This window comes from Perca fluviatilis, chromosome 12, assembly GCF_010015445.1.
Source record: "Perca fluviatilis chromosome 12, GENO_Pfluv_1.0, whole genome shotgun sequence".
NCBI lineage: Eukaryota > Metazoa > Chordata > Actinopteri > Perciformes > Percidae > Perca > Perca fluviatilis.
The window spans coordinates 26,099,440-26,127,163 of NC_053123.1; the positions used below are offsets into that span (position 1 = coordinate 26,099,440).

Below are 27,724 nucleotides of genomic sequence, written 5' to 3' on the forward strand. Positions count from 1 at the left end.
CACACATGCAGCAAGCAACTACATTTATGAAATATTCCGACTTTGTCAGCTTCTCATTCAGCCGGCAGCTTCAGTCACCAGGACGGAATGGATGCCACGTAGCCTAAAGTAGTAAGTAAGTTGACCTGTCATTACTCTTTCCTTTCCTTTCCTTTTCTTTTCTTTTTAAATCGATTCGCGACACATTTTATATTTCAGACGTGAGGAACCTAGGCTACATTTAATGCCACGGAAGAATATAAAAACGCCACTTTGTTTTGCAGCGATAGGTAAAAACCATGATAAAGTAAAAATGGTGAAGTAAACTGTAGACAAACAGCTTGAGTTCTTGCAGGAATATCAACGCCACAGATTTAAAAAAAAACCACACAATTATATTGTAGTGAAACCCCACGAGCTAACTACAATTAAGTCCAATCAATTCATTGTCTATTTAATATTGACCACTTTTACTATTCTACCACATAACAGTTCAGGCCTCTGAAGGAGTAGAAGCCAAAAATAATAACTTAGAAGTCAACAAAATATGTCATTACCTGCAGTAAAGTCAGTATAAATACCACAAACACTGAAAGATACGATATAGCCTATATAGTTACGACTATTGTGGTTCTTCTGATATGTAAGATGAATTTACCTTTTTTTTAATCTTTATGCAATTATTAATTAATTAAGTTCAATCAAACAAGTTCGGTTTGCTTTCCTCTTTTCTACACGCACGGACACACACACACACACACACACACACACACACACACACACACACACACACACACACACACACACACACACACACACACACACACACACACACACACTCTGTTCCTTGTTCTTATATGCAAAGTAGGTGGATGTTCTGACTGTTGAAACAGAGCAAAATATTTGGCTTTTGACAACTACATGTCCTATGTCATAGCTGACTGGTTTAGTCACTCAACACAGCTGACTGAAACACCACAAGCCACACTCAGGGGGGTGACAGCTGTGATGATAAAACAGAAAAGATGATCTGTGACATCAATCAGTCATGTTTTTTCTTAGTTAAAGCAACAAGTTATTTGTACTACATGTCATGTCAGAGTGTAAGGTAGTCCAAGGTTTTTGCATCGCTGTGGTTGTTTAGCTGTTTCATCTCCACACCTAGGTATTTTGTTATTTATGAATCATTGCTGCAACACTTCAGCACTAAGAAACATGAGTCATGTTATAGTTTTATTCTGAAATCTTAGATATTGGAATATTTATTTATTATATGAAGATTATATGTCCTTTTGAGCAAAATGTCCATCTCTGCTGACTTCACATGAGTTTTTTTTAGCAGATTTTATTTGTGAAGCATGGATAGAAAACTTTTCTGATAAATGTTTTCTCCACTGTCGTATTGGTCCAGGTGGGCTGGGCTCTTGTATGTGCGTGACATGAATGTGTACCAATTTGAAGGCAATACACAGAATGACATACGTACAAACAAATGATGTATATGCATAAGCCCATATACACTGCTCTGTGTGTCATGACTGCAGGTTCTGAGGAAACAGGGTTGGTTCATTTAAATGAAAAAAAACAAACGTACTGTACATTATTTTCTCACGTTCCTCTGCTTGGTGGCATCAAGCAGTACAGATAGTTTTAGTTTTATTTATCTAATTTTTCAGATTTTCCTCCTATGTCTCCAAACCAATACAATAGAGATGAGTGAAATTATGTTGTTGTTCTCACAGCATTGAAAAGCTAAACGTAAAATAACATATACACAATCAATATCCTTTGTTACTCTGGATATTCGGAATTTAGAAAACAGTTCACACAAAGTTTGCGGAGACATTGATCTCAGAGGTGAGTTACTCAGAACCTGGGAAAGAAAGCAAATCAATTGGAGACTATCTTTGGTTGCACTAGACCCCTTAAAGTATTTTTGAACCGCTGCTATTGCACATTTTGATTGAATGATTGCAGAAAAGTGACACCTTTAGTAATATTATGTACTAATACACTCTATATAGGGCCATTTTTCATGATGGGTGCTTCTACTTTGATATTTTAAGAACATTTTGAGGCTAAAAAATTACCTTAGGCTTACTGTTGAATACTTTTACTTATAGTTGAGTATTTTTATATTGTGTTAGTGGTATTATTAATTAAGTGAAAGATCTGATTAGTCTGAAATAGCCTCTTCACAGTATTTGACCAAACCAGCAGTAAAAAGTGTGAGTCCAACAATATAAAATTCTTTATTTCCTGCACTTTTCTCATCGACAGTTGGTCAAAATGCTGTTAAAATCTGAGAGGAAGGGCTGAAGTGTGCTTTCAGATGTTGGTCTGTGTTGTGCATTTGCATCCATGCATGCTCTGCATGTCCTCATGTGCCCTTTTTTTACCCTGTTTGCCTGCTGCAGCGAGCTCTAGACATGACTGTGGACTGCTGGGCGGGGCATGTGTGTGTCTCTGAGTGTGTGTAAATGTCCATGTGTCAGCAGGAGCAGGACAGCGGCACGCTCCCATTGAAAAGGAATGGGGGGATGTGGGGCTGGATGACGTTTGGCCCGGCAGCTGGGAGCTGCTCCGTTCTTTTGTTCCTCTTTGACCCCGCTGACCCGGCACTCGCCCCAGTGTCACACACACACACACACACACACCTGCATGCGGCCAGACACATGGTCGCACTTATGCACACACACAAGCATGCAGCAGTATATATGGAAATGTGCAAATTTTCTAATACACACCACAGACACACACACTGCAGTGTTCAGGCCTGGCCCTGTGGGGACAATCTATCATGACTTAATCAGGGAGCTGTGTGTGTGTTTGTGTGTGTGTATGTGTGTGTGTGTGTGTGTGTGTGTGCATGCGTGTTTGTGTGTGTGTGTGTGTGTGTGTGTGACTCGCTGTATGTACTCTATGAAAGATATTTTATCGTCTTTGGAGCTGTAAAGGTGTAATTCACTGACGTTTCCCTTACTTTCCATAATCACGTTAAAGCACCTCCGTGACTAAACAGTGCTTCCCCTTGATAGTTTTTCATTGTCGAAAAATTCCCAGATTTTACTTACCTTGCATGGCAGCTGGATTAGTACCATATCTCGAGATCCCGCAAGAATTGCGAATATCCATTTCGTCAGGCTTCAAGTAACGTGTTTGTTTCCGAACAGCAGCGGACCGAACCAGTCAGCGTGTAATGAGGAACTGCTGGCAGCTACGGGCGGGGTCTAGGTGTATGATGGCCACGACTGTTTTTTCAAAACAACAATGGCATACGTGAAAGACAGATGATTTATCCAATCACCTGCCAGGTATTTTTTTGAAGTAGCCTGCCATTTTCCAAACAGTTTCCAATGACGGTTTCTCTGATGGTTCTGTGTTAACAAACCATTTGGCATGTCAGGTTAATGCTACGTTTACACGTGGCCGGCTATTTTCATAAACGGACATTTCAACCTCTCGGTTTTCAGAAAAGTGTTCGTTTATATGTACCCGTGTATATATGCCGTCAATGCGGTCAAGAGCATGCCAGACCTGTAGGTGGCAGTGTAACAAGAAGCTCAAGCCCACGTTAGCCAATCAGAATCCCAACAATAGCAACAACAGCAACCAATCACGTCCTCTTTGTCTCTCTCCGCTGCCTAAACCTCCGTTTGTCTCAGTTTACATGCAAACGAAGTGTTCCAAAATCTCCACTTTGGCCGGAGTTTTTAGAAATAATCGTTTTCTGTGATAAAAACAGGGTTTTCGTGTAAATGAGAGGCCAAATCGCAGGAAAATATCTGCGTCTTCCCTTCGTGTAAACGGGGCCTAAGATTTCCCCTGACTCACCTCTCAAAATCACATTGGGCTCCATGAAACCCAGAAACTTCAGGAAGTCTGGAACATTACAGAGTTTTTAACCAAAAATACAGTTTTCTAAACACATTTTTCATCATTTCCATAGTTAATCCTCCTCCATTCTTTCAAAGTATAGACAGAAGAATGGAGATCATAGCAGTGTTCATTTCCTATTAAAATTGTAATGTTTGCTCGTTGACAATATGTCTTGTGTAATTGTGCTGGAAAACACATGGTTGAAGTGTGTGTGTGTGTGTGTGTGTGTGTGTGTGTGTGTGTGTGTGTGTGTGTGTGTGTGTGTGTGTGTGTGTGTGTGTGTATATGATTTCCCAGCAAACAGTTCAATCTAATGACTAGAATCTGCTGAAACGATTAATAGATTTATTGTTTAACTCATCGATCAACCACACATCACACATTTTGCAGGATAAAGATTATCAAATGTGACGTTACGCTGCTTTTCTCTGTATTATATGATTACAAATTGAATATCTTTGGGTTTTAGACTGTTAGTCGATGAAAATATGCCATAGTTGCTGTTCCTCTTTGAAAGCTACAATTCCAAAGATGCTGACCGGTTGCCGCGGAGGTTTTATTGGCCTGAGTTATGTGGTAAATCTCAGCAATGTGACTTGCTTTGTGTGGCCGCTGAATCACTCCATCTCCATTACACCAAACACGAGCCTGTGTGAACAGCAGGTGGTGTGCGCGTGAGTGTGTGTATGTGTGTGTGCGCACATGTTTTCATGCTGCCTCCTTGCCTCCTTAAGTGACCCAGAGGGCACTAGGCCTAAGGCCAAGCTTTTGTGTCTTCAAAGTCCTCGGTGACCCTGTCCCATCCCCCTCTACACACACACACACACACACACACACACACACACACACACACACACACACATACACACACACACACACACACACACATATACACACACTGGTCTGGTTTGTTTGGCTACCCTCTCCATAGGTAGGAGCATGTGTGGGGGCTGTTAGTATAGCATTATGCCTGTTAAGTGTGTGTGTGTGTGTGGATGATACCAGCTGGACTACCTCTTCCTCTCCCTGTATCCACATCTCAGGCCTTGTTAAGGGGCTGGAGTAATCCCTGCTGCCTGGATCAGTGCTTACCCAGTGGGCTGAAGACAGAGCTGCTGCAGCCTCTGCTCCTGCTGTTTCTTTACTGGCACACATTCATCCATCCCTCTGCCTGGATTATCTTCACATGTTCTCTTTCTTCTGTCCTTTCTCTTTTTTTTTCTCATCACCCACGTCAATGTGAAAAAGAGTTACACCTAACCCTGACTGTGATCAAGCATGTTAGAATTATTTTCTGGAGAGGATTGTTTTAGGGATTGGAGGATAACAGACTCCATTGCTAATTTTGTTCATGTTCACAAATCAATTATCAAATGTTCATAAAATCCACAAGAATGTGCTAATAGCCTAATAACTTGTGTGGTTGCATTCAGACTAGAGGCGGTGTTATTCACATTTTGTGCACATTGCCTCACCAAGATGGCCTTGTGTTTGAGTCCATGAATTGGCCAAAGACTTTCTGTGTGGATTATCCTCTTTGTCCTCCGGTATCCTCCCATTCCAAAGACTTAAAGATTTTAAATGTATTGATTTATCAGCTAGTTAATAAGTCAGTGTGTTGTACATTATACATAAAATGAACATGTTTTCTCCAAAAACAAGTCAAACTTGAATATTCAATATTACTGTAATATGAATTTCATATGCATCCATTTTAGATTAAATAATTATGTCTGGACTTAAATAATGTAAGATCAAAATTGGGATTGTGCCCTATGGTGTGTTAACACAGCAATACACTGGAAAATGAATGCAAAGGATAATTTCCCTGCAGAACTAATTTATTTAAGTAAGTAAGTAAAGTTTATTTGTATAGCACCTTTCACAGATAAAAATCACAAAGTGCTTCACAATAAAATGCACTACAACACAAGAAGTCACAATACAAGCAAATTGAAATACAAATAGAAAACATAACAAACAACCATAAAAAAATGTAAAAAAAAATTGAATAAAGGTACAATCCAAAGTGTGATCATTGTGAATTAGGTGGCGTGCAGACATAAGAAAAGCTTATTAAAAAAAACATAGATCCATTTTTGATAATATTTTACCAACAAAAAAGAACTGCTCAGAACTGCAAAAACAGACTTTTACTTTCATGTCAGATTTGGTGGCATTTCCATATGTTTCCTCTTTTGTTTGAGGTAGAATAGCCACACAGGTCAAACAGAACTCCTCAGATTTATCTTGGGTAAACAGCAGCAGCACTGTGCTGCACTGCGTTCGAGAGGCTTGGTAAGGTGCAGCCAGGCGGCGGGGAGCAGGACACCTGTTCTTCCTGCGACTAGAAGCAGATGGTCCACATGGCTCCTGCTCCCCGAGGGGAAAACCTGTCAGCTGAGCCCCAATTAAAGAGTCACTGCAAGTCAGAGAGGAGCACGAGTGGGGGTTGTAGATAGAGAGTAGAGAAGAAAATCAGTCTAATTATAAAATTACTATAAATTAACTAACTTGTAATTGTAATACAGATACTGTTTGATTTGTTTATATCCTAGGCCTCTTTTTTTCTTTAATTTTGCAGTGACTGAGTGCCCACCACACACTGGAATGACCCTGACTGCATACTGTAGATTTAAGAAAAATTATGAAACTACTTGCTGAAGCCAATCTCTGTTAAGCAGTTTATATTCCCAGGTACAAATTAGTTTTCATGGTATTTGTTTAATTTTTTTTTCTTTTCTTCTTCTTCTTTTCTTTTTGCAAATTAGTTTTCATGGTATTTCTTTAATTTTTTTCTTTTCTTGTTCTTCTTTTCTTTTTGCAAATTGTAAAAGCTTGTGGGCTTACTTGTTTGAGAAATGCGGATTTTAATTAAGTTAGCATAATGATCTAATATGCATGTTAACTAAAATGCCAAAATAAAAGCTATATTTGCCCCTATAATACCTTGTGAAAATATGAACTTAGAAAAACTTTACAAGAGTAAAAGCCTTTTAGTGTAACTGAGCTTAATAATGTAACTGACTGCTTTGAACGATGTCCAAATTATTTAGCATCTTTATATTATTACCTAAGCAAGCAATTATTGCATTGGTGTTAATTCATGAAGTACTTATTGTAAAATACAATGCTCTAATAAAGCATAATGTCTGACGTGATATATATGTTTGTGTTTGTGATGTTGTTTTGTTATGCAGGTGAAACATTATAACCTTATGATTAACAGTTTTAACATATCACTGCTTGCTGACTCACACTGGCTTTGATCTGTCGGCTTCGGTCTGATTTTGAAAGATGAGGAAAAACCACTGACAGAATTTCCAAGTATAAGTATATAACCTAAAGTTATTTGCAAAAATGTTGCCTACTTCTAAGGTGAAAAATGTTTATCTCTATGCGTACCAACCAATATGAATAGATTTGATTGCACATAACATATTCACCTAAATGTTCAGTGGTTCAGGGAAATTCAGTTGTTGTAGCATTACAAGTACATAGAAACTATACAAGCGTCTTTGGAGACAAAATTACATGCAAAAGTAACAGTGATGATTAATTGCAGCAGAATCAACACGTCTAAACAGTGTACACCAATATATGATATATGATTAATTGGTACTCAGTGTCTTTTAATATAATAGAATATAATGCAAAGGTCAATGTAAACATTAACATAATATAGTATAATATGGTACATTATGATATAATAAAGGACATGAAACATAGTATAAGGTGAAGAGTAGAATGTATAGTACAACAATATAACATAGTATACAATATTATACTTTTTTATTTGAATTTAGTGTAACTGTTTACACAGTTTTCCACTCATATGTAAGAATAATTTGACGGAACAATTCAGCATTTTAAATTTAAAAAAATCAGGCCACGTGATGTAGTTGAGGCCAAATAGACACAAGGTAAATTTGCATATACAATACCAATAACATTTACTGTAATACTGTATTTTCTGGACTATAAGTTGATCCGGAGTATAAGTCGTATCACTCAAAAAATGTGTCATGAAGAGGAAAAAAACATATATAAGTCGCACCGGACTATAAGTCGCATTTATTTAGAATTATTTTTTTTTTTCATCTGTCAACTACACAATAGCACACAGAACAACAGGCTGAGTGTCCGGTATGTTAACGTAACACATTAACAGTTATTGAACTATACAATAGCACACAGAACAACTAGCTACCAGGGCGTGGAGCATGGATGTATTAAAAGGCGTGGAGACGTAACTGCACCGTTGACAAGCCCCTCCCGACTTGTTCCTCCTGCTCTGGCCATCTTGCTTTCAGCCCACAATTAGCCGATTAGCTTTTTCTGTTTTCTTCATTGCAGTAAGAGTCACCTTTTCGCCAGTCCCTCACAAGTTTCTTCCTCATTTCAAACTCTCTTTCTGCTGCTCGATTACCGTTTGCGGCGGCATATTTTACTACCTGCAGTTTGTTATCTCTTTAAGGAGCAGCATTCTAGTTGTCACAAGCCTAGAACGCCCTCTCGCGGCTGTAGACGGTAATGTTTTCAGTATGAATTAACATTTAAAAACATGTTAAATTATATATATTTTGATATATAAGTCGCACCTGACTATAAGTCGCAGGACCAGCCAAAGTAGGAAAAAAAAGTGCGACTTATAGTCCGGAAAATACGGTAACTTTAAATGAGTGCTCAACCCTGATGAAATAAATGTTACTTAAATGGGAAATGTGCCCATCAGATTTGCATGTTCTGGGTTCAGGGAACGTTTACTGAGCATGCAAAGGACTGCATCACGCTTCTTTAGAATGTTTGCCAGGCTGGCAACAAGCCATTGGGGCCGGTTGCCAAAGTTGACAGAATCAATTGGTGTTGCCGTTCCCATATTTGAGTAATAAAACTGACACTAAAAGCAGTTAAACACATTTAACAGGATACAAACACACCACACTCACCACACGTGCACAAACACACACACACACACATGCATGTAATACACTCTGAATAGGGCCATTTTTCATTTGGGGGCTTTCACTTTTGATATTTTAAGGAAATTTTGAGGCTAACAAACAAACTTAGCTATACTGTTGAGGACTTCTACTTATAGTTGAGTATTTTTATATTGTGTTATTGGTACTTCTAATTAAGTGAAAGATCTCAATAGCCCTCCGCTAAAAAGTTGAGAATATTTTAACTTTTATGTGTGTCCAAAAAACAATGGGACATGCGGTGCCAGAGAGGCCGGTTACAGGTTACATACTTAAGGTTAATGCGTGTATTCCCGTGCTCTGAAATAGATAGATAGAATACCATCTCCTCTTCAGTAAAGTAATGCTCCATGATTTACTTAATTTTGTCTTATTTGGTCATTTACAATACTGCAATATTGTCTGCACAATGATTCAATTTCTGCTTGAGAGGTTGGCAATGTTGGGAGAAAAAAATAAACCTCCTCCTTTAAGAAGGTAAAATGGCCTGGTAACTGGAACTGTTTAAGTCCAGCCTGACAGGCAGCCAGTCTTTGTTTCTGCCATCCTCTGAGCCTACAAGTAATACCCCTCCTCACAATCTGAGGCCTTTGAAAATATGCAGCAATTTTGTCAGGGCTGTGTCCAAACAATAGAGCTCTACTCTACTTTTTTTCCCCTTCCTTTTCTCTCTTTTCCTTCTCTTTTCATTTTCTGCATCTTGTTAGTTTGAAGGCTTTTTTCCTTCACAGTTTCCTTCCCCACCTGCTAACTTTCCATCAGACATATACATACGCAGGCACGCATGCATGCACACACACATAAACACATAAACACACATACACAAGCGCTTACATTCCAAACACCCGTTATGAGAGCACACACTACTTTTAACATAATTCGCGTCATTGTCTGAGTCAAACCAATCCCCCACTGATGAAACAAAGAGGTCGAAGTTGGCAGCCGTCCCCAGTGAGCCAGGTGTTCCGCAGGGCTCAATTCTGGGTCCTGTTGTTTTTTTTCACTCGCTCTTTCTCCTCATGTATCTGTATTTGTGTGTGTGTGTGTGTGTGTGTGTATGCGTGTGTGTGTGTGCGTGTGTGTGAGTTTGTGTGTGTGTGTGTGTGTGTGTGTGTAATGGCACTGAGCATGGTGAGTGTGTGTGCAGCTGCCTGCCGAGGGCCCTCCTTTGTGTCCCCCTCCCCACCATTGTCAACTCACGCCTTCTCGTCCATTCATGGCTCAAGCCGGCGGTGGGCTGGTGTGTTTTTGTTGTGTGTTTGTTGTCTGTGATGTTTTGGGTAAAGGGGGGGGGGGTTGCAGATATCCTATCTTATGTTATTGTCCCTTTCTATTGGTGGAGTGGTGAAGACAGGTTGTGGTCAGAATTCTGCGTTGGTATTGGTCAGGAGGCTGAACCAGTGTGAGGAGGAGGATCGTAGATGCTTTCCACTCCATCTGTTGTCAGTCACACTGCTCAACCTGCAGCCTCAGGAAACTGCACTCTGCTGCTCAACCAAAAAGAAGAGTTTGAAAGCTGATCTCTTAGGATTGCTGCTAAACTCAACCAGGAAACTAATTTTGCTCAGCCACAATTGGATTGACAGCTTTACATTCTCCAACTCTTTAGATACTGGATACTGGAGATTGGATACTGAGATTTGACTTGATTTTTGAGGGATTTTGTCATACATCTGGGCTTACTTTAACAGCACCATTATTGGGAACTCCCCCTGAAGTTTTTCTGACTTATGCTTTGTTGTTGGAATGACCAAAGGCAGCATTCCAGGAGAGAAATTGTAGGAGTTCTTGCCTTTTCTTGCGTTTTGCTCCCTTGCTGTTTCTCTTGGAGCTGCGTGGTAAGTGTTTCCCTTTTGTTCTTCTTGTGCTTTGCCCTTGGTTAGCCTCAGTTTTGCATGGTAAAGAATATTAAGAACACTGTTATAATGCTTTGTCATGGGTCACTTACAGTAATCAGCAGCAATAGATCTATATGCAGATGTGACCGAAATGCTCATGTGGTACAATGCTGCACTTAGAGAGTTAGCTAGACAAAGAAACTCCAAGTTCCAAAGTTGTTGTGATGATTGTGTTATTTTGTATCTAGCTCAAATCTGTTTTACATGTTGAAAGTGGCAAATATTCTTATTAACAGAACACTCAAACGGTTGAATTTATAGACAGACAATGCCCAATTAAAAAATAGTTTGTTTTAGCCACGCTAGTAGCAGATAGCAATGTCCGTCCGTCCACCACTTCCAGAATGAAATGTCTCAAATCAACTACTGGATGCGTTAAAAAATGTGTGGAAAAAATGTGGTTCATAGGAATGTTTTGCTCACTTTGGAAGGTTTTAGTGTAGATGTACAGTATAAAGTTTGTTCACAAGTGAAATTGAGACAAATAAAAAGGCTTTGTGTGGTTTTCAACAAGGGTATTTTGGGGGATTCCTTGGGGTTCTCCCACAGCATGATGAATAGTTTAATTTCACTCCAATTTAATTAATCCAAAATCAATACGAAAATGTTGTATTGATGAGAGTGGAACCAGATATGAGTGATTGTAGATCCCCACATATGACATGTGACATGGTGCCCCTGGGTTCAGTTAGCAACAGAGAGGCAGAACAGACGTAACCGACTGAGAGTCTGCACAACTCTGAGGTTAAAGTAAGTGCTACCCACAACCCCTATCCAAAAAGGTTACATGACAGACAGTGGTGATATGTATCACTGAGGATGAATCTGGACACCACCAGTTGCAGAGGCAGGAGGGGAGGGTGGAGGATGCTTTCAGGGAGGTCCCCTGTGACTTCAGTAGGCATCTGTTGCCCCCGCTGCCGATATTTACCCCCACCCCCACCCTCTACACCCCCTTTGTCCCCCTCCCAGCCAGTCGCTGGTGTGGCAGACTGGCTCACTGCCGGGCTCAGCCGGCAAATGGTAGCCATGCGGGAGCCCTGAGGGACTGGTCAGGGTCTGGACTCAGGGGAGCTCATCCCTCTGTACACCCCCAAGGGTGCTAACCCCGGATCATGACACATACAGAGATACTCACAGTGCAGAAGCAGTGCAGGCAGGCTGGGTCACTGAGGTGGAGACTGCAGCATCTGCTCACTATGGAAAGACTCAGGCCCCCCTCCCACTAAACCCATCCAGAAATTATTTGGTAAAGGAGTTATTCTTTCTGTATAATATGTTCATACAGATTTGGATTTGAAACCGCAAAAAGTCGCTAAATTGAATTTTTACTTAGAAGTTTCCCAATTGAGAAATATTTCTCAATGTCTGAAGTAACAACAAAAGAAACTGAAATACTCTTTATTAGCTTCCTACATTATTGTGGTGCACGTATTATTTTTGTCTTCTTCAAAATGTAAAGACAAATATAAAAATGTCACGTTGAGTCTGGAAAAGCTTATAAAACATTTCATAATGAGTATTTTATCAGCTAAGCATCAAATTTGGCACAATTGTGGCTTGTAGACTATTTTAGTTCATTAATTGTTGATTTATGACATTGTTAGAATTATTTTTTTTGCTCTAGACTTATCCTGGACATTTTGCAATATTCTGCAGCAGCCACTATATTCATAGTGTTATTTGCTGCCAAAAGATTATTAATAAACGCAAGACTACATTAAAATAACACAGACTACATTACTATAGTGATGATGGTTTAGCATTAAAAGGCAAAAGATATTTGTATCATACAATGTATTATAAGTATTTGGTTCTTTAGTGGGTGTTGTAACTTCTTCTCAACAAAACCACGAATACTATGTGAATACATTTCTTTAGCTTGTTTGTATTACATATTTATTCTATTTTTTCTAAAAACTCACAGTGACAGTGGGACACTAAAAGCCATACTGACTGCGATGATCACACATACAGTAGTTGACTGCTTCTGACTGGGTGATTTACACTTGCTGTGTCACTTTCATATTTCTGCTGACTCCTCAAAGATTCCGTCTGGCGACCTGTGACCGAGGCTGGTGTGACTGCTGCATCACCAGGCATCATGTGCATGTGTGTGTGTTGGTGGGGGTGAACGGGTTTAAAATGCCCCAGCCTCCGTCTGTGCATACTGCTCGGGCCGGGAGAACAATACTCCCGTCACAGGAGGACAGATTGGGAGGCAGCTGCATTGTTGAATGACGGCAAGCCAGACACACTTCTTCCCCCCCATCCCCTCACACACACAAAAACACACTCTCACTTTTTCCTTTTGTGCTTCTTTTGTTGTTGCGGACTAAATTATTCCAGCTCTTTTGTGGCATTCAGGGTGACAAACAGTGCCGCGGCAGCTTAGACATCGGGGTCGGGACATTAAGAGGCCCCTGCTTTCCGGTACTTTAGCCTGAGATCCAAGAGGCTCCTCATTACAACTGTCGCTATATAAATATAATATAACCACACAAACACATTCATACAAATTCTGAAATGAACTCTTCTTAATTAGTTTGCAGAGGCTGGCTGATAAAGAATAACTTTTTGGGCTTAAATAAAATATGTGATGGACTTCACTTTTAAAGCCATTTCCTGTTCAGGTGCCATGTTATTCTTAATTTAAAGAAAGACTATGTCACTTTTGAAACAAAGAGTAACACAAGCTTGCTCTTACAAATGAAACGCTGAAATCCTTTGTCATAAACAAATTGGAAAAAATTGGAAATTTCACTTCATCCACTTTATAGTCTCGCATTGCCAGACCTTCTGCCAGACAGCGCTGCGGAGGAGGGTCTGGCTAGTCCACACAGCATTCTGGGATGGGAGAAAAACCTGCTCAGGTTTATTGGCATTTCTTTAAACCAATCACAATCGTCTTGGGCGGCGCTAAGCACCGGGAAAAGCTGCAGTGCCTCTGCAAAATAGCCTCGGGAAGGAACTAGTTTAGGTGGAACGTGTATACGTTCATAAGTTGTTTTAGTTGTGCGAGAGAAAACTCAGATAGGACAGATAGTCTAGCTAGCTGTCTGGATTTACCCTGCAGAGGTCTGAGGAGCAGTTAACCATAGTCCTCAGAAATCCACCTGAGTTTAAAATACCAACACAAAGAAAGCGGTAGGTAACATCTGGCTGAAAAGCGTTAAATCTAGCAGAATTTCTGACGGCAACAAAGCAATCCCGGAAGTGGAACGTCATTGATATAGACCATCCACTTTATAACTGTTTTTACCAGAAGACAAGTTTGCTGTTTCCTGCTTTTGGTCCTTGTTCCCCTTGTTCTGACTCTGGTCAGCTAATGACGATGTCTTCAAAGCAACTGTCTCAAGAGAATCATGTAAAACTTGGTGCACCTTTATTTCACAGTTTGTGACCACTGTTCAGCAAAGTTACATAGTCTTACTATATTTCCTTCTGTTTCACATATATGTTGCGCAGTCTTTGTTTTGTCTTAGTTGATGTCTTTTCAGAGGCTTCGCACTGCTGGTGGTTTACTGTCCAAACAACTGTGAAACCAAATCTGAGATGCTTCCACTTAGTCCAAAGCATGATAATAGACAATCAAAAGTGTTTTTTGTTTGAAAAGGACCTTAAATGCTTTCATTGACTGCAGCATTTTAGTAGTCATCAACTACTCTCACGAAGTAGACGAGTAGCCGACTAATCGCGGGAAATATATATCATACTTCTTTTCAGCCAATAACTGATCAGTTTTTGTCAAAAAGGTCTCAAATACAACCAGTAAAGGGTTAACTAATGTAGGCAGGACCCACCTGGAGGTAGGTGAAACAGCAGAGCCTCGATTGGCTCTGAGAGGCTGTTCACAAATGAGCTGCGATCTGATTGGACTAAACCAGACTAATGAAGACACGTCTGAACTGGACATAACAGTCTCTTTCTTGCAAGGATAGCGGGCTTCTTTCTCTAAATACCTTAAATTCTGTTTATTTAACATGACATGACAGAAAACAATTCTTCAAACAAATCTATCTTCAAAACAACCACCTTTTTAAATTATGTCCACCTTCGGTCGATTTGTCGTCTGCCTACTTTGTTCACTCTGTTGGCGCTTCTCCTCACTAACGTTGGCACACTGTTCATTGTAGCATTGGGAAGTACAGCCACATTTCTTTCTACTTTAGCATCCCACGCTGTACAGTGTTAAATTCACACATGACAACTATGATTATTGACCATTGACCATTGTCAACAAGACCTACCCACAGCGCCGCCAGCTGCATATCTGCTGCAGAAGCATTGCCACTGCTTTATTACAGCACCGTGCTAAAACCACAAATAAACGATTAGTCTACAATTCTGTGACTATTCTATTGACTATTCTGTGAAACCCCTAGCCTGCAGTTACAAAGCTTTTCACAGACCTGGGAGCAGTTTGATGCTTTGGAAGTACCCTTGATGGGTATTTCCACAGATAAACAACCCAAAACACAAATACACTGACCCTGGTTTTAGTTTGTGGTTTGAACGAGGGTTAAAAGCATTAAATCCAGTTATCAATTCACTGGTCTTTGACTTTCAATTCCTTTGTGCACTAAAAAGACAAGTAGAGGCAACTAGAAGAATGACCTTACCCATTATTCACATTTTTTTATAATCTGCAACACAATAAACAAAAGCCCTGAAGCTGTAGTGAGGGCATATGATGCAGTGAGCAAACAAGACTGAACTAGATCAAGGATAAACGTTTAAGGAAGCTTAAAGTAAGCCTCTGTTAAGCATAGTTGCTTTGTATTTATATAGGGGTTATGTGTGTGCTTGTTGTAATGTATGGGTGTGTTTGTGAGATGTGGGGGGAAATTAACATGTTGTTTATTTAAAGAGGTCACTAAGCAATGTCCTACCACACCAGATCCCTCTTTGTTTTATCCAATCCGTGGACCCTCACAGAGCCAGTGGCAACACTTCTGTTAAGAAAGAGAGGCTGTAATGACCGTTAGGGGTTCATTCAAATTGCTCTCATAACTAAAACTGAAAGGCTCATAATTCCTGCCTGGACTTCAGTGTGAGGTGTTCATTGCTAGGTGCTCATGTTATAAAGAATCTGATTCAAATTCATGAACATCACTTTGTGTTTAATTTCAAGAAGGTGAATTTGTAAGGCACCACTTTAAAAAAACATGTAGTTGAAATTACACAAACTGCATTGATGGTCTTTTGATAGAGTTTTAAAGGAACATACCAGTGTTTTTGCACATTTAAGACTGTTATAACAAGTCATGTTGGCAATGGTCTGATTGATCTTTCTGCACTTGTAACACTCGTACTTGTAACACAACACAAAACCAGCAGAAATCCCATAATTTAACACTCTTAAAATAACAGGCTCACTATGTAGTGCTGTTGTAAATGGGAAAATGTCCTGTCTTCTAATAATATGACGGACGTAATTTTCAGAAAAAACATTATCTCATCATTTAGTCAAATGTAGTATTTTCTAGCCTGTAGACAGCACATATGTGTAGGTGAAAAATCTCCCACTGCTGTTGCTTTTGTTGCCCTTATGTGGTACAGGTTGGACAGGAACAGTAGCTTGTGCTTAGGCTTTGGAAATGTCAGCTGTTTCAGGTGGTTTGCATCAGTGACGCTGTATTTCCTTGTCTTCTTTTTTTGTTACTTATTGCATATTAATAGGAAGGGATTGTTTCGAAAATATGTCCAAACTGGAGTTCATCTTTAAATGGCCACTTTGAAATATGAAATTGAACTTTGTCGGTTACAACAATTATAATGGTCACCTGCTCTTTTAAAGAGTAACTACATCCTCAAATGTTGCTATATCCTTTCCTTCAACCACATTTAAGTATTGTTTTGATTTATTTGTGACGAGTAATAATTATTCTTATTTGGACATTTGGGGTAGTTGCTCTTTAAACATTGCTGTTCACTTTAAGATTAACTTAATGTCTCAAGTCAGACCATTTCTTTAAAGAATTCGGGCAAAGTAAGGATTCATAAATAACTCAGGGGGAAGCACTTGTGTATTTCACTTAAGCCTTCATGCGAACATATAGTATGTATCCAAGGCTTTGTGAAGAAACTTTGTTGATTCTCCAGTTGGTAATCAGAATTAGACCTAGTTTGTGATGCTGTTTTATTGAATTGAATTCATGTGCAAGCAATTCTTCTCATCGTTATATTTTTGCACATTTGAATATTGTGTTTTAGCCTGCAGCCATTGTACCACAAGGTTCTGAATGTGTTGTGCATTGGGCAAACAAACCCATCATGGTATGTAAACTGAGAAGTTAATGCATGAATAGATTAGGCAACCAGAGAGTCTGCCTGTGGATCTCAAGTCAGTCAGACAAGCCACGGCACATGTTATTGTGTTATTCTCACGCAACTGTAATTAAAAATACAAAGCAATATATTGTTTAAAGTAAAATACATGCGTATGTCAGTCAAAATTCTGACATTTATTTAGTTTGTGTAAAGCACTTAAAATCATAAACTATCCATATTTATGAGATTTAAAGAAAACAATTTTGTCACCCAGCCATGTGTTTCTGTTCCTTGGCTGAGCCTACATGTCTGCAATATGAGATATGATTCTTGGCAACAGTCTTCAGTAATTACATACATCAGTAATGGGGTTTGGCATCACTTGAACATGTTTCTTGGCTCAGGTGTCTGGTATTTTGCCTCTAGTCTAATTGATGTTTCTTTGACGACAAAGCTTCTCGCTGCTAAAATGCAAATCAGTAGTGGGAGGGCAGGTAAGGGTGGTTACAGGTTAAAGGATCCTTCAAGCATTTACTTCTTTTTTTTTTTTTTAAACAATTTCTTTATTGACATTTTCATAAAGGAAGTGATAACACAAGGGTGTAGCAAAAGCATTTACTTCTGTTAAAGGTTAGTATTTGCATCATGACGGTACTTTGCGTTTAAGACCTGTATTTTTAGTTTTTGTTTTTTTGGCTCAATTCTGCTGAGAAATCTTAATACGTAAAAGCTGTAGCTGGCAAACTTTTCATGGGAAGTGGTCCTATGGACTCTACTTATTTTCTGTTACTGATGAAGACGGTGTCTCTAAGTTTTTGCTGAGCTTGCTGAGCTGGCAGGAAAAAAGCAGAGTAAAGTGACCTTTCAACTTGTTGAAGAGATTTCTTTCTTAAGAATGTGGCCAAACTGTATACTGAATGTTTTATACCTGACTGATATCTGATCACAATGTGAGTCAGATCACCTTCAGATCTTATAGAATCCTGATTGCAATACGTCCTGCCTAAATTTACACATGGCATTAACAGGCATTTTCAATATTCAGATAAGATATCCAGATGCAGATCACATGGTAGTACGACGTGTAAATGCAGTTGACTCATTCCTGCATACTCTTCATCACTTTTATGCAGTCCTTGCAGGAATTTAACCAGTCACTTCTTGTCTCTCCCTCAAGCTTCACTCCAAAGACCAGTCACTGAGCTGTTAACTACCAGCAGTAACAGTGGGGTCTGTCAGGTGCCTGCGAGCTCACGGAGGGTGTGGAGCTGGATGTATGAGACAGCTTCATGGGCGTGAAAAACCATCTGGAGGATGGGACAGGCCACATCCTCAGCCTGGGGCTGGATCTAGACTACCTCCATGTGGAAGGTGCTAAGCGACAGGTCAGCCTGAGCACTGTGAGGGATCCTGGGAATATAGGGGTCTTAAACGTCAAAGCTGGTAACGGCAGTAACAGTATTGGTAGTAGTAGCACAAGTTTTAGTACTAATTCAATCTGTAGCAGCAGTAGTAGTTGCAGTAACTTCTCAGACAGTGACGATGAACGGCTCCAGAATGGGTCTGGTTCAGAATCTCAATACCCTCAGCAAGACCAGCCTCACCTACAGCACCAGGAGTCATCTTCAGTCTTTCAGACAGTCAGGCTGGACCTGGCACCAAACCGATGCCCTGGAGACCCCCCACAGCCAGAAACATCAACCCCCACTGACCCCGTCACAGACTACCGCGCCAAGGTGGAGTTTGCTCTCAAGCTTGGCTACTCTGAGGAGCTGGTGCTGCTGGTGCTGAGGAAACTGGGGGCAGACGCACTCATCAATGACATGCTGGGCGAGCTGGTCAAACTGGGAACCAAGACAGAGATGGAGCAACAAAGAGGTTTGACTGTCTCCCAGTCTCCCTCCTTCTCTTTGTCATCTGCTTTGGTCTGCTCCTCTTCCTCTTCTTCCTTCTCCAACTCCTCCACGGACTCTTGTCGGCTGCTGTGTCCGTCCCAGCTGCTGGAGGACAAAGAAAACCTTCGGCCCGTTGTGGTGGATGGGAGCAACGTAGCCATGAGGTGAGGAAGATAACAACGGATAGCCACATTTTACATGATGACTGCTCTGATGCTTCAATCAATGAAGAAAATCCCATGTTTTAAAGTAGGGGAAGAGTGGCTATTCACTACCATGACTAATTTATAACAAAACAACAATGCCTTCCTTTTTTTATGGTCAAGTGAAACAATGAACTACCAATATTTTTAAGAGTTTGGGATTTTGGTGGTGGGACAACTCTTTCGTTTGTGTTCACATCACTGATTGTCTTTAACGTGCCTTTCTGCTCTTGCAGTCATGGAAATAAGGAAGTGTTCTCCTGTCAAGGCATCCAGCTGGCCGTTGATTGGTTCTTGGAGCGAGGCCACCGTGACATTACGGTTTTTGTCCCTGCCTGGAGAAAAGAGCAATCACGACCTGATGCCCTCATCACAGGTAACGGCTAGTCAGCTACTATAGATTTAAAGTCTTCTGCTTGGAAGACTTTAAATCTATAGTTTTGAATGGAAGATTTATCAACTTTCTTGTCCTTTCTTTATGTCCAACTGTATTCCGTCTCTTTCTTCAGACCAAGAGATCCTACGGCGACTAGAGAAAGAGAAGATCCTGGTCTTCACCCCATCTCGCCGCGTGCAGGGACGCCGTGTGGTTTGCTACGATGACCGATTCATCGTCAAACTGGCCTACGAGTCAGACGGCATCATTGTTTCCAACGACAACTACCGTGACCTAGCCAATGAGAAGCCAGAGTGGAAGAAATTCATTGATGAGCGTCTACTGATGTACTCCTTTGTAAACGACAAGTAAGCAACTCATACCAAAGGAGAACAAATTATATTGGAGTGCAGAAAAGAGAAGAGTGCTAATACCTTTAGAAATTACATTTTGGAAAATCCTTTAGTTGCATTTTGCCTGCCACAAGTCACTAAAAGGAGATACTATTATAAAAATCTAACAGAAAGTAAGAAAATGTAGCATCTGTTGTTGGAAAAGTCATAATAGACCAAAGACGGAGGCTTTGCTGCTACTCATTAGCCATTAAAATAAAAAGCCTCAACTTTAACTTTTGTCCAGTGTGTGTCCGAACAACTAAAGAACACTTGTAAAAGATAGCTGGTATCCCTCTAACTTTAACACAATGCATTTTTGCAGGGAAATTATTAATAGGATTTCCTATTAAATGACCTATTTACTGTATGTTTGTTTGGGGTTTAATCTATTGACTGTGTATTTAGGTTCATGCCACCAGATGACCCACTGGGACGCCACGGACCTAGTCTGGAGAACTTCCTGAGGAAGAGGCCTATTGTTCCTGAACACAGGAAGCAGCCATGTCCTTATGGTAAAAATGTGCAGCAGTTATATGCACTTGGGTGTTTGTGCTGCAAATTGTATTTTTGCACCAATTAGCACCTTCGCTTGGTTTTCTAGATACATTCCTGTATTTTAGGAAATAAATAACAAAAAGAATGATCCTTAAGTATGCTATTCAACCTCTTTTGTTTTTATGCTAGAGATGTTAACTTTGCTCTAGAGCAGTGGAATTAACAGAGATACAAAAGATGCAAATATTATCCTCTAACTAAGATGTTATAAAACATTTTCATTCCAGCACATTAATGACAAATGCTTCTCTTTTTTCGTCATTTAGGGAAGAAGTGCACATATGGCCACAAGTGCAAGTTTTACCACCCTGAAAGGGGTAGCCAGCCCCAGCGTGCCGTGGCTGATGAGCTCCGTGCCAGTGCCAAAATGTCATCAGTAGCTTCTAGAGGCCTACTGGAAGATGCCCTGATGGTGAAGAGCCAAAGTTCTGGTCAACCAAAAAGAACGACTGAGGCCGAGCCAAGTCGGGGCATTCCAAAGAAACAGCCAAGCCCCAGCCTTCGGGGGTCCTTCACTGACCTCTTGGAGGACAAGCTTCGGATCAAGTCCAAAGTGGAAGGACGTAGGGGAAGCAACAGCAGCAGCAGCAGCAGTAGCTGTAGCAGTAGCTTTCTAGGGTATCCTGCTCCAGGCGGCGGGCCTTCATCAGGAAACTTTGACCGATGGGAGCACCCTGGGGGAAGTGGTGGAGGCAGCTTGAGGGTTGCTGGAGCATCTGGACCAAGCCAGACTGAAACTTACCACAGATGTGAGTCTCCAGAGCTGGGCTACAGCTCACTGGTAAAGGCCTACTCTAGCCTCAGTCTGGTAGTGCCACAGAGTCCTGAGTGCTTCTTCCCAGCTGACCTGCGAGCTGGATCACGACTGTCCGACTGTAGCAGTGAAGGCAGTGCCAGCTCAGACTCTTTCTCCCCTGACCCTTTGTTAGACGATGGTTCCAAGTGCCACCATCACCACCACCATCCTCACCACCATCATCACTGCTCTGGCCAGAATGCCCACCCTGTAAGCCGTGTTCCTCCTGGACTGGGCCAACATGCTCCTCATAGCTATCCTGTTCCTCAAGCACTACGGAGACAACATGGTTTTGGCTTGGAAGACCCCCCATCTTCTCTTACCTCTCATGTATCTCCACGTCCCTTCAAGTCCCCTTCACCCTACATCCCACCCCACCTTCGGCATCCATTGCTGAGCAGTTTCCCAGGGGAATTCCCAGCTCGTTCACCCCAAACATCCACTGCTCACTCCCACTCTCAGAGCAATTTGATGGGCTCCCTTTGGCAGGAAGGTGGGCTCCAGGACCCCCAAGTGAGAAGAAACCACTCGGGGCTAAACCAACAACCACAACATCAGATAAACTGGGACCCTCATTACCAGCAGCCCCCTAAGCCTTGCTATGATCCGTATGGCTTCCAGAGCCTTCCAGAAGTCCACGAGAAGGCTTGGCACTCTCCTTGGGGCAGGCAAGCCCATTCATCACCCCGTGGCCTTTCAGCATCCAGTCTTCCACCTCTCCCCCAGCTGTCCCTTCCATCTATCACTACCCACAAAAGCCACCTGTCCTCAGTGCCCCAGCAACAGGTACCCCCTGTCTCGGGTCAATACCAGGACCTTAGAGAGAGGGTGTTTGTTAACTTGTGCCGCATCTTCCCTCCAGACTTGGTGAGGATGGTGATGACCAGGAACCCTCATGTGGTGGATGCTCAGGAGCTTGCAGCTGCGATTCTGATGGAGAAATCGCAGCACGGTTCTTGAATTAAGCCAGAAGGTGGAGTTACAGCCTCATCTCAACTAGGCTCACTTCTGCAGGTTTATTTCTTCTTATCATCTTAATTATTAAAGTCAGGTTGGACATACACAAACCAAAAGCACAAGCTATGAAGCTCATTTAGCTGTTCATGGACTGCTTAATTTTATAACAGGGAACTTGTCTCAATATCTTTAATGGTATTTTTGTAAAGGGAAATTGCCATATTTTTCAATGAATATGCTTGCAATTTGAGCACTTAAGATCAGGGAAAGTTGGGGTTCAATGTGCATTTTGTGAGCTATTTTGGGTTATGAGTAAATACCTAAAGGTAGTGTGCTAAGGGAGGCTTTTAATGTGTTTTAAGGGTGACAGTGTTGTTTATTTTAAATTAATTTATTTGTTATATTTTAAGTTATTTTGATGATTTTTTTAAATAATTCGGTTTTTGGCACTTTTTATGTTATTGCTGTGTTTCCTTGGCAATCATATCAGGGTATAAGTATATCTAATATTCCTATTTACCATCTGAGCGAAATACTTCTGTTTTCCAGTCATGAAGATGATGACAGCGTGGGTTATGTAAAATAATATATTTAATCGTGAAATTTCATTACACATCGCAAATATATTCCTACCTTATTTAATGTTGAATCAGCTAAACAAACAGATCAAGGGTTTCTCTCTAGACTGGCAGGTGGCCGATCAGATGCTGTGGTGAGATTTTGTGGATTTCCCCCACACGGAAGTGAAAGTCAAGCGGCACCGACAAAGAAGATAGCAAAAACTCCACTTGAAAACCCCAAGCTGTTATTCACTTTTGAATACGTCTATTTCCTCTGCTAGGAGCCCTGTCAGCTGACTTCACAGTTCATCAGCTTTCAGTACTATTTGTTTTTAAACATCCCTCAGTTCTTTTCCATCTTTAAACCATATCAAAATTCTAAATCATATGAAGGTGGCTGTGGAGAGCACCAGAAATGTTTAGGGTTCAAAGAATATTGTTGGTATTATTATTTTAATTTAAAATATGTGTTAATTTATTACTTTTCAATGTGTGTGAATGTCTGTCTTGCATGAGACACAGGGTCTCCGTTGTCAGTGGTGACATGACGAGGAGGGTTTAGCCGCCTCAAACAGGGTAAAACTCTTTTGTACCCTTCTGTAAAATAAAGCCACAGCTTTGCAGTAAAAGACAGGAACAGACTGGCAAGAGTTGGGAAAACCGTCCTCCCACAGACTATGTTGCCAGTCACTTAATATCATGGAGACACCTATAGATAGTAGTTTTTAGGTCTACAAACTTTTCTCAGATGCGCTAATAATCTCATTGGTTAAATTAAAACTCAGTTGTTTATTAAAGAAAGAAACTTTAAGAAAAATACAAAACTATAAGTGGTAATAACTTGAATTCATTCATTACATCAAGGACATGAACTAATTACCTTAGTTAGACAGCAATAAGCTAATATAGTTTCAACTTTGCAAGTCTAGATTCATTTTTAATTTTAGATTTATCAGAGGACTGCAACTAACAATTACTTCCATTACTAATTATCTGTTAAAATAATTAATTTGTATGAATCACTTCATAAATTAAATCGATTAAATGTCCAAACGCGGTACAAAGTCCGACCAAAAGTAAGTATTATAATTAATTTGACGTAATTTTAAACTAAGCATCTTTCCTTTTTATCTGCCTTCTCTTTCAAAGTATTTTTAGGTTGTCATCTCTTAATGTTAAGCACTTTGAACTGTATTTGTTGTATGAAATAGTAATATTCTTATTTTTATTATTATCTCCACCAATGGGATTATTTTAATGTCTGAGGAAGTGTTTGTAAAGCTAAACTAACTCTTGCCTGGTTAGCACAATATGTAGTAGCCAGATGACACCTCTCTTTATTGATACAAATTGTATCCTATACACTTTTTTAAACAAGATCAATGTTATATATAAGAATATTTAAACAAAAAATATTTCGAGTTGAATATTTTGAGTATTTGTGGCAGATTTTGTCACCTATGGACATAGCCTTTATTTATGTGAGGGGATATTTTATTCCCTTTTTCCAAGTGCAGGAAAGAGAAAGTCTCTTATGCACTTTTTTGGAGACCGTTATTGTTTATATTGTCAGTGAACTGAAAGCATGGTACTGTGTAGCCCAAAAAACTTGGGTTAGAGGTTGAGTCGGCTTAACCATGGTGAAAAGCAGATCATTTCCGTGGTTAAAGGTGTTAAAAATAAAGTTGTGGTTAAATGTGATGTGGTCTCATTACTCATGAGACATATTGAAGCTTGTCAGCATTACATTCCACCTCAGAACAGTATTTTTGGAACACTTCTGGCGCAAAAATAGACTGTACGTGTGAATGCTGTTAAAAGAGAGGAGGTTTTGATGAGCTTGCTTCTCAAATTTGTGCCACAGGCTCCAGACCTTCGTGACGCTTTTCCCAGAAAGCTAAAACCACATTTTCTTCTTCTCGAAGCTCTCTTACTTGAAAAGCTCTCTTCTCAAGGGCTGTACTGTAATCTGAAAGGTGTCGATCTCAGGAACAAGTCCTCTGTAATTCCTGTCTGTCAGTTGATTTCTTTTTCTCTGATGTTCTCATGGCCTTGTGCTATGATGTAACGGATGTAACGGCTGAGTGAGTCAGTCATAGCTGAAGTGCTCTCACCCTTCTGGTCTGGCTGGCACCGTGTGCCCGTGTTCGCCACAGGGTTGAGAAACTCTACAATTCAATTAAACAAACCTCTAAAGGTGCTGTGTTAACATTCCTGTGGATATTAAAAAAACATATTTAGTGTATGAGGGCAAAGACTATTTTTCTATTATCATGAACTTGTTTAGAGCTCTTTTTCTATTGTACATGTTTATCTGCAAGAAGAGATTGTAGTCAGTGTTGCTGAATAAGGGGAGGTACACTTTGCTAACTGTGCTAATGTGTTTGATTTTCTCCACAAATGTTACTTCACAGTGTTCAGACTGAATTCTGATCATACAAATTTACACCTCGCTTTATTCATGTGAATTTGGACGTTTTTGTGGTCCATGTTTTTCACCGCAAACAGCCAATATTAGCTTTAGCTGTTTATTAGCTAGCAAAACCAGACTTTGACTGACCTCAAAACTTAACATTCCTGTTCTTTATTATGTTTCTCAAGCTTTTCTCCTTTTTGTGTCATATCTGTACGTTGTAAGTGGAGGTCTTCTGCTTTGGAAAATTGCATTCTTTTGTCCAAGTTACATGATTTTTTGTGATGCTGTCTGCGTATCGACCCCCGCAAGTGTAGCAATAAGCTTGCTCGCTAGCGAGCATTGTGTATAATGAGCCTTTTTCACAGTCACACGTGTTACTAGCAATGTTAGCAATGGCTTTGTTGTACTGTAGTAAGTTGTTTAAAATTGCATACTAAATACTCAATCTGTATGTACTGCATACTGCGTACTGAATTAATGATTAAGTATGCTGTTCACACTGGTGTAAACTCAAGCAATATGTCTTCTCTGCATCACGACTGTTTTGATCATGATGTTACGGGACCCGCCGAAACATTGAGTGAAAATTGTTTATTACAAATATGAATTAACATTACCTCTTCTACTCAATTTAATATTTTCCAGTATTATTTTAATGCAAATTTAAATGATTAAACATTTAAGTGTTAAATATGTTTTCCACCGTACATTATATATGTGAGCTCCTGTGCTTTTCCTCTTAACTGTACCTTAACATCTTAACTTCCCATCATTCATTACTATTATATCCAACGGTTCATTCTTTAAACCATTTGCCTCACAGTCAGCCATTGTCTGATGAACCGCAATGCATTTTGGAGCTGTTGAGTATGTCCAGTAAGCTCACGTCTCGTACTCTATTACTTTTGCTAATCTAGAAAACATCTGGGATTTTCTAATGTACATGAAATCCAAATATTATGCAGTTGGAATGCACCACATACTCAATATTACATCATACTTAGTATGAATAGTATGTGAATAATATGCGGTTTTGAACACAGCCTCAGTGAGCCATGACAGTATAATAGTGAGCCATCATACACAACACCAGCCCCCTGAAACCGAAGCAGCTAAATGGAATTCAGCCGTCATTTATTTTATCATTTACCTGCACCTGTTTGTCCAAGTGTCAAAATGTCTTCAGTAAAAAAGACCTATATGCACCCTATGACTTGCAACAATTAACTGCAACAAATTATGACATCAGCCAAGCAGAAGTTCATGTTTGTTTGTACTTGTACCTCTACACAGCAAGGTTGTATGAAAATGCAACAATGATTTTCTTTCTTGCTCACCAGTAGGCATACATCACTTTTTCTTAATTTTTCCCCCTCGCAAATCACTACAGAGCTGTTGGGGCAAATTTCACCTTAATTTGCTATTGATGTAAAAACACATCACCTTTCGGTAAAGGTCAATCCCATGCTGCCAGCTATTCCACAATGCCTTGACAAGCTTAAAGTCTCATAGAACCTGAATAGGGTCCACAGTGAACTTGCTTCGGTTCACATCCTCTTGCATTTTGTCATGCGATCAACCTGCCTAAAATTTGCTTCACGTTCAGTCTGAACACACCTTTAAGAATTTATGGGTAGGTTTTTTCTACAATGTTTTGTTATTTTTTGCTCTTTTGACTAAAATGGCCTCAAATCCAGCAGTTGTATCCAATAGGAAAGAAATGTAAAATATCAACAATGTCCATATTTATCAGTTTATTCCTACCCATATTTCTAATGTGCTTTAATACAGATTCATTTCGGCTACAGAAACAATTAAAGTGCCACCTTTTCAGAGACCAAAGCCAAGTAAAAGGCCAAGTTTTTTTTCTTTTCAATGTTTTCCCCTTTTGCTCAGGTCAATGGTGGTTATATTAAACCAAAATTAAAAGATGTTAAAGTGTTTAACCATTGCTGCTGTTTCACTGTGTGTCCTGCTGGCAGATGAAGAGTTTAATTCCAAAAGACGGTCCAAAGCGGTCATGTACAACTGTGCTATTCGTGAAATATTGATTTAGCGCAGTCAAATAGTGTTTCAAAAGTACCTACCTTTTAGTGTGCAATACTAAGGCACTGCTTTAAACTGATGAATTTGAATGAGTTATATGTACAGGATGTGCCCAGCCCAAACATAATACCTATTTAAGCAAAAAGAAAAAAAAAAAACTTAAGATTCAAATGAAATTGGCTGAAATGCTTTTGTACAAACAAGTTTTACTTTCATGTCATTCATGCTTTTTGTTAATGTTGTTCCTTTTTATTAAAACATGTCTTTTGGAGTGGGTCTCTTCAGACGTTTGTGCTACAGGGCCGTGGGACTCAACTGAGCTTTAGGAAATGAAACCCAAAACAAAAGCACAAAAAACTAGCCTGTCATACCTACAGAATCTGGGAAACTGTGGCCAAGTGAGACATGTTGACTGTTTATGTGTAATGTAAAAATGAGCAATAAAAGCCCTACTCAAGCTTTCATGTGTGCTCTTGAATGTTCCAGAACGGAACTCCGGAAGCTGGGGAGCTCC

The 27,724-nt window shown here is 40.0% G+C and overlaps 1 protein-coding gene across 3 annotated transcripts; it reads left to right on the forward strand.

Moving 5' to 3' along the window:
- On the forward strand, positions 1-27,672 carry LOC120569747 (probable ribonuclease ZC3H12C). 3 transcript variants are annotated; one of them, XM_039817791.1, is made up of 6 exons: positions 1-115; positions 18,189-19,070; positions 19,346-19,485; positions 19,619-19,853; positions 20,286-20,392; positions 20,702-27,672. In XM_039817791.1, the coding sequence occupies exons 2-6, from the start codon at positions 18,301-18,303 to the stop codon at positions 22,189-22,191; spliced, it is 2,742 nt and encodes a 913-aa protein (XP_039673725.1). In that variant the 5' UTR covers positions 1-115; positions 18,189-18,300; the 3' UTR covers positions 22,192-27,672. The 3 variants fall into 3 exon arrangements, with proteins under 3 accessions (XP_039673725.1, XP_039673727.1, XP_039673726.1); XM_039817793.1 differs by having other exon boundaries at positions 1-111; XM_039817792.1 differs by lacking the exon at positions 1-115 and adding an exon at positions 10,300-10,678.
- Positions 27,673-27,724: the final 52 nt, after the last annotated feature.

Coding starts and splice junctions, on each gene's coding strand:
- LOC120569747 (XM_039817791.1), top strand. CDS start 18,301: ATGGGCGTGAAAAACCATCTGGAGGATGGGACAGGCCACATCCTCAGC. Junction 19,071..19,345: donor GGGAGCAACGTAGCCATGAG/GTGAGGAAGATA, acceptor CTGCTCTTGCAG/TCATGGAAATAAGGAAGTGT. Junction 19,486..19,618: donor ACCTGATGCCCTCATCACAG/GTAACGGCTAGT, acceptor CTCTTTCTTCAG/ACCAAGAGATCCTACGGCGA.